Source organism: Nanorana parkeri, unplaced genomic scaffold, assembly GCF_000935625.1.
Source record: "Nanorana parkeri isolate BGI_ZX_2015 unplaced genomic scaffold, ASM93562v1 scaffold1073, whole genome shotgun sequence".
NCBI classification, from domain to species: Eukaryota; Metazoa; Chordata; class Amphibia; order Anura; family Dicroglossidae; genus Nanorana; species Nanorana parkeri.
Window position 1 is genome coordinate 196,946 of NW_017307341.1, and position 16,730 is coordinate 213,675.

The following is a 16,730-nucleotide window of genomic DNA, read 5'->3' on the forward strand; positions in this document are numbered from 1 at the left end:
CCCCCAGCCCCCCCCCCCGTGATTTTCGGGTCCCCCGCTCCTCTGGGGGACCCGTGACCACAGGATAGGAGCTCACCATAGAGCCCCCAGAGCAGACGAAGAACGGCAGTTCTTCGTCTGCTCTGTGTGATCACTGAGACCTTGTCGCTGTAATCACAGCGCCACCTGTCTCAGCAGTCACTTATTGCAGCTTCTGTCACAGAAACTGTGACAGAAACGGCCTGCGTCTTTTTTGGAAAAAAAAGGAATTTCCCCTTTAAGCAACCCTGCACCTTCCAAAAAAAAAGAAACAGATGCCTGTCTGCTGAAGAAAAGGTGTGATGTATTAAGTAAAGAACCCGCCACATGTATTATTCTGGCATGGTTTAATTTGAGAATTTTTTTTTTAAATACTTCAATAAAAAAAAGCATTACAAACATTACATTAGGTGGGAGAATGATAATAAGCAGCTGATTGGTGGACAGACAAGGCTACTTAGAGGCCTTACAGCTTGACTATAGGCTGATATTACTGCTCTGACAAGGAGAGAATACAAGTGAATAGCAACACGCATACCTATCTTTGAGAGGAAAGGCTGCATTACTATGATAACTGATGAGTAGGCACAGTAGTAATGTGCGGGGCAGCTGATAGAACCACAGCACGCAGCGAGGGACAAGGCACCTGGCACACTCAAAAGTATGTCAGGTGTAGAAGATTAAGTGATGGCCGTAGCGATTGTGGCAGTGAAGATCCGAGGCCCATCTAAGACCCCGTTAACACCGCGGCAGTTTGGCCGCACGGATCTGCCGACATGAACGATCCTATACATTGCTATGGGGACCGTTCATGTGACCAGTCCGGGCGGTCCGAACCGCCCCCCCCCCCCTCGCCTCAAACTACTCCCTGCACAATTTTTGATCAGTGCGGTTTCCATACAGCTTTCAATAAAACCGTGCTGATAAGCGCGGTTTTGGGTGTTTTTATTGCATTTCAGCGTTGAAACGCAAGTGAAAACTCCCAAAACCTCCCTTTTCAGATGAGCACGGTAACCATGCTGATCCGCAACTGCCCTGGTGTGAACAGGCTCAGGTTAGTATTACATCTCTTCTTTTGGAGGCAGGTTACTTTTGTTGTAGCAACGTTGTCACCTTAACGGTACCTCACCTTAAAGCGGAGCTCAACTCAACAGCCCTGTTCCTACCCAGAATTGCATATCCTAAGCCCCAAAAGTATTCCCAAACATCTAAATATTACTTTGATTAAAGGGTTTCTAAACCCTCATTTTTTCCATATATCTACTGCTAGCATGCAGTAGATATATGCAAAAAAAAAAGCTTTAAAAGCAGTTTAAACTTACCCCTGTCTTCGCCGCGCGCTCCCGTCCGAAAATCTGTAACTGCTTGGGCGGCCGCAAAACATCTTGGGGCGGGCGCATGCACGGTTCAGATTTTCAACCGGAAGACGAGGAGAGACGCAATGTAAGTCTATGGACGCGTGCACCCGCATGCAGACACCGCGGGATCGGAAGTGCCAGCAAGGACAGAGGAGCCAGCGCTGGATCAGAGACCCGCAGCAGCGCTGGAGGGACAGATGAAAAGGACAGGAAAGAAGAAGAAGATCGGATTAAGAAACATCATTTAAGGTAAGTGCTGACATTAACATTGGGGGGAGGGAAAAGAAAATTAGACTTTAATGTCACTTTAACTTGATTTAGACTGAAGGTCACAGCACCCTTCTGCCCACGAAAGCCAACTTCATAGATTTTGGTGCTCACGCCTTAGTTGGTCTCCTCCACGGGATCTGGCAACAGCAAGGGCGTTGTGAGAACAGATACACAGAGTTGCACAATGCAAGGACACAGAGTGGCACAATGCAAGGACACAGAGTGGCACAATAGAAGGATACAGAGTGGCACAATACAAGGATACAGAGTGGCACAATACAAGGATACAGAGTGGCACAATAGAAGGATACAGAGTGGCACAATAGAAGGATACAGAGTGGCATAATGCAAGGACACAGAGTGGCTATGCAAGGCCGTTGTTGCAGGCAGTGCTGGATATGTTGCAAGTGTCTGGTGCTTGAGCTAAACTCAACAAGCATCCTGTTCCTACTCAGAATTGCATATCCTAAACCCCAAAAGCATTCCCCAAATCCAAGCATTACTTTGATTAACCTGATTTGGACTGCTGGTCACAGCACCCTTCCGCCCACTAAAGCCAACTTCATAGATTTTGGTGCTCACCCCTTAGTTGGCCTCCTCCATGGGAGCTGGCAACAGCAAGGGTGTCATGAAAACAGGTACCATACCTGTGGACTTCGAGTTGACGAGGGGGCCTCTATTGCGCCACCTTTCCAACAAGAACACAGATAGGCACAATGCAAGTCCGTTGTTGCAAGCAGTACGGGATATGTAGCAAGTGTCAGGTGCTTGGGCCAGTTCACTGTAGAAAACAGGTGAAGGAACACAGGGGTACCAGAGCAAGCAACAGGAATGTAGACAGGATACAACCCGGGGTCAGCAGCAGCCAAGCAGCAAGGCACCAATTCAGGAGACAGAAGCAGATGCAAGGATGCAAGTCAAAGTTGGAAGCAGCCATGCAGCAAAGGTACAAGGCAGAAGGCAGTAACTGGAGTCAAGTAGGCAGGTTGAGGTCACAATGGGTAGACAAAGGTCCATGGGCAGGTCACAAGGCAAGTTATAACTGCATGCAAGAATAATTCATGTGGCTTGTCCTTAACTTTTCACATGTCTACAGGGATGTAGAAAAGAAGCTGAAAATATTCTACACCATTTGCAGCTTATTAAACAACAATTATGTTTTTGCATTCAAAATAATCCTGCCGTGTATTGTGTGGACACTGTGCCCCTCCCCCATTATAAAAGGCATTGCATACATTATCAAATAAAAGAAATCATCGTTCTTTTCACTTTCATCTTTTACAAATATCCCACTGAATTCCTCTACAACATTGTATGTTTATCTCCAAGTGCCATCCCCTATACTGTAGTGCAGTCAGGGAAGGTTTGTATTGTGTTTTATGGCGGCGATCAGCCCCCGTGAATAAACCTGGAACATTCAGACTTTCCTTTTATGCCTTAGCTGCTTTCACGTCTGCTGCGTTACAATAGGTGAAGCAATCTGAACCCTTTGTAGTGATATAGCTCGAAATTCTCATCCAGATTTACTGACATCAGCGCCGAATTCGGGATAACAAAATCTCTCCGCTTTTCTTTGTGTGCCACCGGAGAGACATTTGATCGCCGGGAACTAAACAAAAAAAGATTAAAGTTTTGCTGAGTTGACCGGTATCAGTTGCCACAGATTCACTTGGCTATTCAGGAGCCTTGGCGCGGAATCTGAATGTTGTATAATGGAGCGGGCCATAAGGGGTCACTCTAAAAAGACCTAAAGCTAATCATCCAGATGTGGACAAGATGTCTGGTGGCAAAATCTGGCCGCTAAAGTTTGGAAAGGGATTGGGGTCCTGCTAGAACTTTGTTTCTTAAAGTGTAACTGTGCCCAGACTATGGACATTAAAAAGGAGACCCAGATAGAAAAATCACCCATACAGTGAAGCCAGTGTTGTCCTGCTGTGATCTGCCAATCCCCTGCCACACACCCATGCCGCCAAATACGCCATACAGTTGGCGTATGCACAGAAACAAAGGCCAGGTCTATGGGATCTGGCTGAGACCCATGGCGGTCCTGCCGCCTGTCTGCACATGTGTGAAATCTCGCAAACTGCCTGTTGGAATGTGTGATGCAGACATTCCAGGAGGCAGCCGGGGACCAGACGTGTCACCCCACACCTAGGCATAGATTAAGTATGTAAACCTAAAAAATAGGGCTGGGGAAATTAATTCCTTGATTAATTGTTAAACTTTTTGATCGATTAAAATTCTTTTGATTGAAAATGATAAGACTCACCTCTCCGCCGGTTTCCGGGAGTCCCGTCGGAGATCCGGTGACGTCACGGACATCGACGTCACCGGACTGCTCCCCCCTTCCCCAAGTGGCTCCGTCGGCTAACGAAGGGAAGGGGGGAGGAGTCCGGCGATGTCGATGTCCGTGATGTCAAGTGTGATCCTAGTTCATTTTATTACTTCATTGCTGGGCTGTATGTGTATAGGCCAATGTAGTTGGATCTGTATGTGCGTTATAATTAATCGAACACGAAAATTTTAATCATTACCGCCCTACTAAAAAATGGTATTTCCAATTTTGTAAGAGGTAGCAGGTTCTTTAAATGGATGAAGGTCCGCTTTAAAGTATGAACATATCCTTATCACAACGAAGACTCTGATGTCAGATTCAGTTTCTAACAGCTTTCAGCACCTGCGGTTTGTTCACATTAGAAGGCTGGCAGGCTGCCAAGTTTCTGCTGCCATAAAAAATAAGGGGAAAAGAGCTGCGGATTCAGTGCTTCTGTTGTGAGATTTGAAGATTAAGTGTTCCACAATGTCTATAGCTACAGAGGTCAGTCATGGATTGTTTTTTAAAGGTCCTTTGTTGTTTGATCAGAATATGTAAATACTTAAAAGTGCCCATTCTGGGTATAGTTAACACTTTGTCCAAAACATGGGTGAATATGTCATTGACGAAGTGAATCCAAGCTTACACAGATTGGTTGTCTCACCTCTTGCCCCAGCAATAAGAATTGAGAGAACATATTGCTGGAGCCCGTGGTGGATTAATTGTACCGTGGACTGTTTTTGGTTAATGGGCCCATTGTCAGTCTAATTTGATCAGGTATAGGGGTCAGTGTACACAGAAATTTGTTTTTGACATGGGTTTTGGAAACGTTTTTCTGTGGGGTCTGGAATGCATCCTTTGATTTCAAGCGGCAGTATATGCAAATGACACATATGATGGTGACAGATAATGTGGACATAACAGTACCAAATTCATGGAGTGTGTCTACATATTCTGTATAAGCATTCAATATCCCTAAAGGAGAACTATGGGGTCAGGGCTTTTCCCCATAGTTCTCCTTAGGGTAACGGGAGGACACAAACTAGTGTCCTCCCTTTACCCTAAGCTCAGTATACCGCGAGCTACAGCTCGCTGTATACTGAGACGCCGCAGCCGGAGCGGATCCCGACATCGATGTCAAGATCCGCCCAGCTGCGTGAGTGACAGCTGGCTCTGCCTATCTAGAGGCAGAGCCAGCTGTACCCGCCCCCTCCCCCGTCCGATCCGCCAGTCAGCGCTGGCGGATCGGAGCGTGGAGGGGGGAATCTAGCCCCTCCCCTGTCACGGCAGAGAGCCGTGACGGGGGCGAGAGGTGAGAGAACGCCGGTATATGGTTGCTACCCTCCCGATCTACTGAGCCGACCTGTGACAGTTTCATTGTCACAGGTCGGCTAGAACTATGAGGTGAGTGAAAAGCACTCATCTCATAGTTCTCCTTTAAAGGAGACGAGTATTAAGAACAGTACGAATACTGCCATTGCCAAAAACATTCTGACAAAGGTCTAATGACATGTAAAGCTGGACTTGATTTTTGAAGTGCACAACTTTTTTTTATCATCCTCATGGGCCCCCTTGAAGTCTGAGGCCTTGGACAGCCACCAGTTGTGCTCTTATGATTGTCCTACACTGGCTGGAGTCACTGACAGATAAAACATGCTAGAGCTAGCCTAACAAACAGACTCGAGTTGTGAATAACCCTATAAATATCTGTGCACACTTATAAAATCTCAACCCTACTGAGTGTCACATTACCATACTTAAATATTAAAATGTGGTTTCGTTCCTTTCCAGAATGCCGGCATCCCTTCCACCACAATGTCAGACCCAAAGTCGGTGTGTGTGTCCTTGGACGAAGTGGTCTCCAACTGTGCCAACAGCCAGGATACCCCACTTCTTAATGGACATTTAAAGAAGGTGGACAACCACCTCACCGAGGCTCAACGTTTCTCCTCTCTGCCCCGGAGGCCTGCCGTGAACATTGAATTCAGGGACCTGTCATTCTCGATTCCGGAAGGGCCGTGGTGGAAAAAGAAAGGTGAGGCATGTCATGAATATTAAAAAAATGCAGATTTTGGAGCAGAATGCCAGATTTACAGATTGGTGGTTGGCAAAACATCCTTGGTTTTTTTTATAATTGTTTTTTTACATAATTATATTATACTTGGAGTAGACATGCACGCATGTTACCTGCTGTACTTCCTGCTGAGCAGTGTAGCACAGTAATTCTTTACTCTTCCTCCTGTTTATAAGCAAGTCTTCATCAGTTTACATTGAGCCTGTCTGCAGTCTGCACTGTAGAGTGTACAAAGCAGCATGTCAGCAGAACAGGACTGAAAATGAAGAGGGCACTTGGAATCCCTTTTTGTGTTTTGCTTTCCGCAGATGGCTTTCTGGAATTACATGATGGTATATAGTAGATAGGCAGGAGTAAGCCAAACCCCTGCAGGAGTAAGCTAAACCCCTGCAGGGGCTGCCTTCCTCCAGCAGTTTGCGATCTGTATCTCTTATGATTACATAAGTGCAGTATAGAAAATTTAAATGTATGGGTCCTGGAATTGCAGACAGTAAATAAGACAGGCATGTGGAGCAGATGCCTTCCTTGTTGTTCTCAGTCCTGGTCTGCAGATAATGGTCTCTACACTGTAAATTACAGACTGCGGAGAAGAGTGTAAACAGAGCAATGCTTTACAAGTCTGGGCCTATGGTGAAATCTCCAAAAGCATAGAAAAAGAAAAGGCACAAGTAAGTGGTTTTTAAAAAATTGTCTATTGATATGATAAAAAAGCTCATATGTTTAAGCGGTCTAATTATCCTTAAAGACGTGTGGCTTGTAAAGTTTTCATTAATATATTGGGAATATACTAGATTTCAATAGATTTATTGGTTACATAGAAAAATATACTTCCAAGAGTATACAGGGGGCTGCCATTGCACACCTTTTCTTCTGAACATTCTAGTTGTCTGGCCAGCATGCTAATCTAATGGCTTTAGGACTTCTGATTCACTGACCAGGGTCTCGTATGCACTAAGACTCGGTTCACACCTAGGCGTATCGAAGATGCGCATTTATCACGCGTTTCGTGCCGCGCACGATAAATTGGAGGGCTACCTGGCTGTATCCCAATGGATACGCGCGGCAAATACGCCCCAAAGAAGCTCCTGTACTTCTTTGGGCGTAGGGCGTTTTGCAGCGCATTCCTACGCGCTGTAAAACGCCCAGGTGGGAACCATGCCCATAGGCAATCATTGGTTTTCACATGTTGAGCGTTTTACAGAGCGTAGGAACGCGCTGTAAAACGCCCAGGTGTGAACCAGGCCTTAAGGAGTTCTAGCTGCTTTAACGTCACTGGCTATGTGCATGTTCCAGGTCAGTTCAGATGTCATAACTCATAGTCCCTTAGCATTACTTTTAGTAATGGCAGCCTCCATATTTCTTTCTGCAAAGGTTTAACTTAAAGAGTACCTATCATATCTACACTGTGTATGTAGCTGAGAAAATATTAAACCTTTGAATTCAGCAGAAACTGAGCCAACTGCCGGCTTCCTCTAAAATTACCGTCCAGTCCATCCATTAAATGTTTGCATGCATTGCTGAAGGAGGCAGGTCTTGATGCAGAGCATTTGGAACATGTAACTTGTTTTCCTGTTCTGCTTCCTGCCTCATTTTCCAGACACGAAAATAAATGATTCATAGCAGGCACTGTCTTGTACCCTCAGGAGACCCCATGGTGATGTTTTTGCAATGTCAGTGCCTTTTTGTTTTCCTCCAGATCATTTCTGTGTCTCACAAGGGACCAGGAGGAACGTCACTGATGAGGCGGTGGTGCTGCCTTTCCTAACGCAGGCACATATTTGACAGAGACTCCTGATTTGTCCTGGAAGCTCACTCTTTTCCAGGGAATCTTCTTATTTATGTGTTCATTGGCTAATCTTCATCTAACCTCATGTGGTGGGGTGATGGGACCCTGTTCTGTCCAAGGTGGCAAGGTCACCTTTGAGTTTTCTGGAGAGGTTTTAGGGGATCTTCCTCTGTGGTCTGGTGCTAAGTGAGCCTTAATCTTTCATGGATTTTCTTGTAAGTCTATTACATAACATATGATGTCACTTCCAGGACTGCAGGGGTGCTTGGGATAGGCCTCCCGAAAGGGCGATTTTGTGCATGCTCTACGTCAGGGGTCTCAAACCGCCGGCCCTCCAGCTGTGGTGGAACTGCAAAATCCCATGAGGCATTGCAAGATTCTCACAGCCACAGACATGACACCCGAAGAGAGATGCATCATGGGAATAGTAGTTTCAACAGCACAAGTAAAATCTTGTGCCTAGCCATACGCTGAGTGAATGCCGTTCGCACGACTACCAGTCCAGTAGGTGGTAGAAAATTCCTGTGCTCCTCAGCTCCATCTAGTGGCAGGAATGCCATGTGAACGGCAGTTGCCCAGCGTATGGCTGGCCAGAATATTTGATAAATCAGCCCCTTGGTGTTGCCCTAAGCACTGGCCCACAAGCACCATCATGGCGAATACAGTCCTGGTTGTCATCCTTATTCTAGGCTCACTACATAGCTAGCAAATTTAAATTACCCCTTTCCAGGAAAATGTTAATTAACCGCGCAGCAGAGAACTTCGCAATGTGCAACTGTATATGTGTGTGTTCCTAGTTCTCAGACCCGTTGTCATACAGACAAATTAGTCATAGCGTTATTGAAAAGTTAACTGACACTGCTAAACATGGTCTAAGCTCCACAAACATCCAGTAACAAAAGGGTTAACCAAGTGTAATCACCACTTACAGACAGCAAGTCATTGTGTATCTAAACAGCTCTGGGCCCCCTGTACTTCTGGGCTCCATAGCAATTAAATGACTGAAATTATGCTCTTGCTCACTGACCCAAACAAACAAGCAAGCAAATCGGATGTCCTGCATTTCACTAGCTGCATATACAATCCAAATACACCACTGAAAATATTTGAGAGCGATGGCAGGTTCCATATTTTGGTGCTTAGAGGTTTCCTTTTATATTGCAAGTGAAGGAATTGTCAGCAAGAGGCTGACATCAAGGTAAAAAATGATTTCAAAGTCTGGCAGCTGAGAGGTTACAGCCCGCTAAATAAAAGGACGGGACTACGATTAATTCCTGGACTTTCAGAACCCTTTAGAAATTCTTTTTCCCAGTAGTGACAGTCAGTCATCTTCTGAAGAATAAAATTGCAGGTTTGTGCGGAAGGTTATTAAGTCACCTGCTGCCTGGATGTTGCCTCACCAGATAATGGTGTTAAGTATAGTGTTCCTTGAAATGATTAGAGCTTGTAGGCTTTTAATAGGAATGATGAATCAGAGAGAAGAGCAAGCTGCGAGCATGCTGTGTCGTCTCTCAGCTTTCTCACGTTCCGGTAAGTGCTCAGCTCCATGCGGCCTGATGTACTACAGTGTGTCTGTGTGACTTACCAATGTCAGCCATGCTCTGAACATGAGAAAGAGGGCCTGCCTTTTTTGGGGTATTTTAGAGTATTCATAGAAATGTTTAAAGGGCAACTTCACTTTAAAAAAGTTGTCCCTTAAATAATACCAACCCAGACACACACCCACACCCTCCTGGGTGTCACCAGCACTGCCAAGTTCTTCAATATGCAGCTCTTCCTGGAACCCCACAGCTTTTGTATCCAGAGCATCCCATTTGGGTCCTCTGCCTACTGTTGTACATGCACGTCTGCCCTATTCTTTCCTATGGATGATCTACACTCCGCTGGATGGTCAGGGGCCACCATTAGTACAAACAAGCAATAGGAATGAATAAAACCGCAGAACATGTATGGAGTAGGCAGAGGACCTGGGATGCTATTTCGGCTAAATGCCGAAAGTGCCATTTTCCTGCCGTTCTGTCCGCGCAGCCCTGATTTCTTTCATCCCCGTTGGGCGCTGCTCTTTCTCCCAGCAGGGAGGAGAGAAAGTGACAGCCAGCCGAGCTCTGCGGGAGGAGACCGCCGTGATCGGCCGGTGTCTCTCCTCCCACACCGCTCAGCCGCCTATCACAGTGCGGCAGAGAGGTGTGGGGAGACAGCGCTGTCACAGGAGGCTGGGCTTTCCTTCCTACACCGCTCGCTCAGCCTCCTCTGACAGCGTGTGTCTGTGTCAGAGAGGAGAGCAGTACAAGCAGTCAGTGATCGCTGAGTGTTTGTAGATAATTGAGGACATGGTATGGTTACTATATCCTCAATTATGAATGAATGGGAGTGATCTACATCTCCTCCTGTTCATTCATAATTGTAGTTATAGTAAACATACTATATTCTCAATGAACAGGAACACTCATAGAGGATTCCTGTTCATTGATAACAGGGGACACAGAAAAAGAGATTGAGGACTCTGTGTTCTCAATCTCTTTTTCTATTTTAAAAGGGAAATATCAGGGGTCTGTTTAGACCCCCAATATTTCCCCGAAGCCCCATGACTCTGGTTACGCCACTGTGCCCGTGTGACCATAAACTGCTATGGTAGGGATCCAGCCCATGTGACAATAGACTGCTATGGCAGGGAACAAGCCCGTGTGACCATAGACTGCTATGGCAGGGAACAAGCCTGTGTGAGCATAGACTGCTATGGCAGGGACCTAGAAGTGCCTAATATTTGGAAGTGGAAATAAAGAGCTGGACCCGTGTGGTTATTCTGTTGCAGTTTCTAATCAAGTAGAAGTTAAGTGATGTGAATATGTGTGATCTTGCTATCAGGTAGGCAGCTTTTACAAGACAAAGGATCTCCACAGTATCCTTGGCTCCACAGTGAACACAGTAGAATTCAGTCCTGCCAAACCAGCTGCTGACAAGCCTGAAGTACTCCCTCCTCAAATCAATACAACTTTTGAGCTGGAGGGATTGTATTCCACATACTTTATCTCTCTCATTTCTGTCATTAAGCCCTTATGAATGTCTCCCATTAAGCTCTGATAAAATGTGTTGGCTGCTTTACTTGAATGTGCCCTGATCCTAAATAAATTAAGTTGTATTTGGACTTTTTTAAATTTGTCCTGCATCTACTGTGTTCACTAGAAGTGCTTAAAACGACATTCAAGGTTTTTCCATCCCCTCCCCCTCCCCAATGATGCTGTAAGCACTTACCTTTTTTGATGCCTCTTGATCCAATCATCTTCTGGTTTCCTACAGTCCCTCCAGGGCTGGTGCCAGTCTCTGATACACCACAGACTCCTCGTGTCCCACGGTGTCTGTCCCGCGTGCGCTCTCCTGGCTGCCAGGCTGCGTCCATTCACTTTCGTTTCTCGTTTCTCCCCTCCGCTCTACTGCGCCCACACACTTCCACCTTCACAGCCATTCGTAAACCAGGAGTTCTTTAGTCGGGAGCGAGTGGCGCTGGAACAGGTAAGTAATTAGGTATTGGCCTACTTTAGGGATGCACCGATACTCGTACTCGCCCAAATGCTCCCAATGCCTATCCCGATACCGGAACACCTGGTGATGAGGAAGCATAGAGACTGCTCCTAAGTAAATGTGAAGATGGGTGGCAAGTCATTACATACCGCCCAGCTTCCCGGCTTCCTTAATGGTACTTCCGGTATCGGTATTCGGTATAAGCGAGTAACGGAAAAAATATATATCGGTACTCATACTCGATACCAAAAAACAGTATCAGTGCATCCCTAGCATACTTTTAAATTTTTTTTTTAAATCATGGGGCATATATCTACTGCTTACTAGCAGTAGATATATGCCAAAAAAGATAGAGTTTAATTCTGCTTTAAGACAGAAGTGGACAAATTAATATGGAATTCAGGAGATAATCTGCCCAAGCCAGGAGACGGCAGGATTTTTTTAGGAGAAAATCTGAAAAATTAGGCGCCAGCTGTAATTTTTAAAAAGCATTGGCTACCTGGCTCCTGGGATTTGTCCAATGGTACCTTATAGCACCTGTAGTAGCCCCAAAAACCAAGGTGCTCTCTTGTACAAATTTGTACATAAGCCCATTCCATCTCTTCTCCAGTACCTTACTATTGGTTATTGAGGCCATCAATCTTCTTGGTCAATAGTATGGAGTGGGAGGCTGAAGGGACCAGGCTCAGCATCAGAAACAAGACTTGCATAACAGAATTCCTTGTGTTTTGATACTCTTGATGGGGCAAATGAAGATATCTGAAGGTATACTCAAATTCCTTTAATCACCTGCCCTGCCAGCCTGCCCTGATATTAGCAATTGTTTTTGTTGAAAGTGATATTAAAGTCTGAAAGCTATTTTCACTGTCACCTTGCTTATGTAGAGCAAAGTAACAAAGTCTCTGCAAAGGCCCCCCAACCGGCCCCCATCAACGTACCTTTCAATCACTCACTTGCAGCTCCTTCCCAGCCGGTGTTACAATCAGCTGTGTCTGCTACCCAGGGGAGTCAGCCGTCACTATCTCAGTCATATGACAGTGTTCTGGTGCTAGGTCTGGGAACGGTCACAGAGGAACAGGTCTCATGCTCCTCTATACATAGCAGTGCAGGGTGTTCTCAGATTGGCAATGAGCTACAAGGGAGCACAGGCACGGTGAGTTTATGATGGCAATGGGGTCAAGTACTAGTCACCAGTATTGCCTGTGATCTCCCTGCAGCTGATCTTTTCCCCATTACTGACTTACCATGACTTGTTTTCCTCTGGGTCTGTGTGGAGATGGCAATCTTGGTAGAGGAGCAAGGCTTTTGTTATTTATGTCAGAGCTGCCCTCAGTGCCTGATAATCTGATTACTGGTTAATGATCAAGAAGCAGCAAAAGATGCGGAGGAAGCACATATCTACAGAATGAATTAGGAAAAAGCATGGAGATGCTTGCACTGCAGGTCTTGAAGTACAACTTCTTCTCCAGCAAGGAGAACAGTGAGCAGCATAATAGGGTCATCATTAAATCTTAAGAGGCTAGAAATCAGGGGCAGCAGTGCCTTAGATCTTCTCACATTGCAGATATAAAGCTATAAGAACAGTCATGGTTGTGCAAGGTGGCAGTAACTAATCACTGGGGGCTGATTTGTAACCTTTTTTTTTAACTTAAAGGTAAAGCCCACTTGATGGAAAAAAATATTAAATGCACACTTCTTCATAGTAAAAAAAAAAAAATGTGCGTTTATTATTGCTTTGCATTGGAGCCAGTAAAGCATTGCAACCACCATCAGTGGATTGCCATAAGTGTTGTGATGTGACCATGTTTCATGTCACGCCCTGAATATGGGTGTAACATGAAACATAGTCCAAAAGGTAAACTTAGCCTTTAATTGGGTCCCTTTTTTTAAAAATATGAAACAATTTTATAAATTTACACAACAGAACATTCATTTCAACTTTGCAATGGATTTACATTTACACATTGCAATCCTTATTTCTCAGTTAAACGGCTTAAAAGAATTTAAAAGTGCTAAAAATGTTTCCACAAGTGAACATAAAGAAAACATCATTACGAAAAGGAAAAATTGAAATATAGAAAGGGGATTTGTCTTTTTTTTTTACCCAGCAAGAGGCTTTATATAAATGCTACAAAAAGATTTAATCGTTTTATCAGCATGGGTCTAATCCTTTAAATTGATATAAAGGGATTTCGGAATGCAGTAAAACTGATTATTTTATTTATTATTACGAGTCAGAAATTGAAGGACAAAACAAAAACCTTTAGCACTTCTAATTATGAGGAAATCTGGGTTGGCTGGATTTTGGTGGTTTTAGAATGAGGAAGGGTTAGAACTCTTGTGAGAGTTTGATTGGTGTCTGTATCAGCAATCATGCCCTGACCGTGTGGAGATTCACCATCACTCTTGGTTCTGGTGACCTGTACTTGATTCTAGTACAGAATGTAAAGGGAAATATGTCAGTGAAGGTTATCATTTATCCAGGCCATTGTATAGCTATAAGTAGTTGGCCACTTTCAATACCAAGAATGGGATTATGTAACTAGAACAGGGAGGTTCCACAACTTTATTACCTCCCAACCTGTTTTTGGACATCTGCCTTGACATATTCCATGGTGATTAAAGGTGTTTATGATACCTGTGTGGATATATGAATGCTGGGTATGGTCCTGACACTCATTGGAACTGAAGAAATGGTTGGGAGAAACTGCAAGATGTAAACTTTACAGAGCAAATCCAGTTGAATGTGACTAAGTACTATTAGCTGTAATAAGAAATCCAACTTTTTTGACAATGAAACATATTTAGTAAAACCAATGAAGTTATGCCCCCAACCGGTCCGACTTTCTCCCACTCTGACTGCCTTTAGGCGATCCCTTAAGACTCATCTCTTCAAGGAAGCCTATCCCACCTCAACCTGACCACTGAACTATCACTTTATCAAACAATTCATCCCCACACAGCTACCTCCTCATGTATCACTGGCCCCTCCCTTTTAGATTGTAAGCCCTCGGGGGCAGGGCCCTCCTTACCATCTTGTCTTGAATTGTATTGTAATTGTAATGTCTTCCTTATATTGTAAAGCGCTGAGCAAACTGTTGGGGCTATATAAATCCTGTATAATAATAATAATAATAATAATAATAATAATAGTAGTACTTACAAGCTCCTATCTTCCTGCTTCCCCAGTCTCAGTTCTCTGGCCCGCTTGCAGGTCGGAAACCCATGGCATTGTTTTTGAATAAAAAGTCATAAAAAATGGCTTCTTCTTTCCTGTTCTCTGCTGACCCACCTATGGTAATGCTTGCGTCTGATCATGCACATGTGCCATGCCATGTTATATTCATCTGCTGTAAAAAGCTTCCCCCCTGAGATCTCATGAGATTTTGTGAAGATCTCGAGGACAAATGACTTCCTTTTTAGTGTAATGTTGTACGACACAAGCGCAAGATCATGTGCATGCGCCATACAACATTGCACTAATCTGTTGAAAGAGGAAAGCCTTTTTTTTACCCCTGAGATCTTTTGCGATTTTCCCTGGAAGGCACTAGTGAAGTGGCTTTCAACTGTGCGGCATACAGCCACATCAATGGCTGTATGTGGCTGTATGCCACTACTTGTGTAAACACGTGCATGCGTGAAGATGTGCGCCCCCCGAATGCAGACTGTCTGCATCTAGGGTTGTACATCCATACACATGCGCATGTTTAACCAGTTGCCGTCCGTCCGTTTTCTTACAACGGCACTGCAGCATTGGCGGTTTGCTAGCGGGCGCGCACGGGCAGAAAAGACCCGTCCACATATAGACGATCGGCGGCTCTATAACCTGCTGATCATCTATATGTGCTCGTTTTTTTCACGGTCTGCCACGGCCGGTTTTCTGCCCCCCCCCCCCCCCCCCCCCCCTATAAAAAAATAAAAAAACCCCCCCAAAATGTTTAACTCCCCCACGTTTACGCACATATAAACGTAAATACGCGTCCGGTTCACCAGCGCGCAAAAACGACAATTGCGCTACTCACGTTACATATCGCCGCGAACGTCGCAGTCAGAGCAAAAATTGTAGGGCCATCAATCACTGATAACACTAAACTGATGAGCGGCAACAGCTTTTAAAGCGTCACCTGTGGCCAATTTTGGGTATTGTCGTTTATTGAGGTTTCGCGCGCGCACGCAATTTTAAGGCTTGATATGCTTGGTGTCTTTTTACCCGACGTGACCCCGACTTTTATATTTTACCAAAAAATTGGGTAATAATAAATGTTTTATCATTTAATATAGGGGAAACCCAGTGGTGAATAAATACCACCAAAAGAAAGCTCTATCTGTCCCCAAAAAAGGGTATAAAATTAATTTCAGTACAGCGCTGCATGACGGAATAAATGTCAGTCAAAGTACCGCAGCGCTGAATACTGAAAAATGGCCTGGATGGGAAGGGGGTTTAACACCGCGGATGTCAACTGGTTAAGCAAGTAGTAACTTATACCCATACCTCTGGCCCCTGGGCAGCGACATATGCCCAAAGCTTGCATTGCACCACCAGAGGTGTCCTTGTGCTTGAGCCCTTAACATTCCTGCTAGTATCTGGTTTCCATTAGATTTTTTATGTGCTAAAACAATAATTGTTATGATTGTTGTGTAAGCAGACCTTCCTCCTGAACCTCCCGTGGGTACACACCACTGGCGGACAACCAACACTTTTTCTTACTTCTCAAGATTGCTATTCCACTCTGCCTTTCCTGGCTTTACCTCAAGCTTTGACATGCTTTGATAAATCGCTGGGATGATGGCGGATATTTTCAAGTGGGAGTGGAATGAGAAGAGCGGACTCTGGGGATGTTGAGTTATGCAGCTCTGAAGCACGGCCAATCTCTGCCACTCATCATTTTCGAGAAACAGAATGCAGAAGAAATGCATCATAACTGTTGGTGCATCCATTACCTCTACCGTTATGTTGTGACAAAGCCAATAAAGGAGGATTATTGCTCAACTACAGGTTGTCCACTTATCAAAAGTATGCTTTATAAAATTTAAAAATGTAAGCCTAACTTTCTGCGAGACATTAGAGATGGAAAGAATGTTGTGGGTTCTCGGTATAGGCTCTGTGTTGGGTGGACAGAGATTGGAAAATTCTTGTGGCGGTGAAGGTCAAAGCTCTGCAGTGCCGTGTCTGTCTTTTGTGTTTGAAGGTACTGCTTGGAAGATATTTTTTTTGGTTTACAATATTTGAGCCCATAACGGAAACAGTAGTCTGTTCGTAGCAGCATCAGACATTGTAGAACTATCGTGAGCTGCCAGATCTGACTCTTAGCACATTGGATGCTTTCATCAGTATCCACCTCAAAGTGCTTTGTCCATGAAGCCATGAAGGGCAAAGCAACATATTCACTT

General features: G+C 44.7%; 1 protein-coding gene across 1 annotated transcript in view; it reads left to right on the forward strand.

The window, feature by feature from the left end:
- Positions 1-16,730, forward strand: part of LOC108796173 (ATP-binding cassette sub-family G member 1) — a 103,237-nt gene that overhangs the window by 11,006 nt on the left and 75,501 nt on the right. Inside the window, exon 2 of the mRNA XM_018567612.1 lies at positions 5,752-5,995. Coding sequence (XP_018423114.1) covers positions 5,752-5,995 — 244 coding nt within the window. The remainder of the gene's footprint in view (positions 1-5,751; positions 5,996-16,730) is intronic.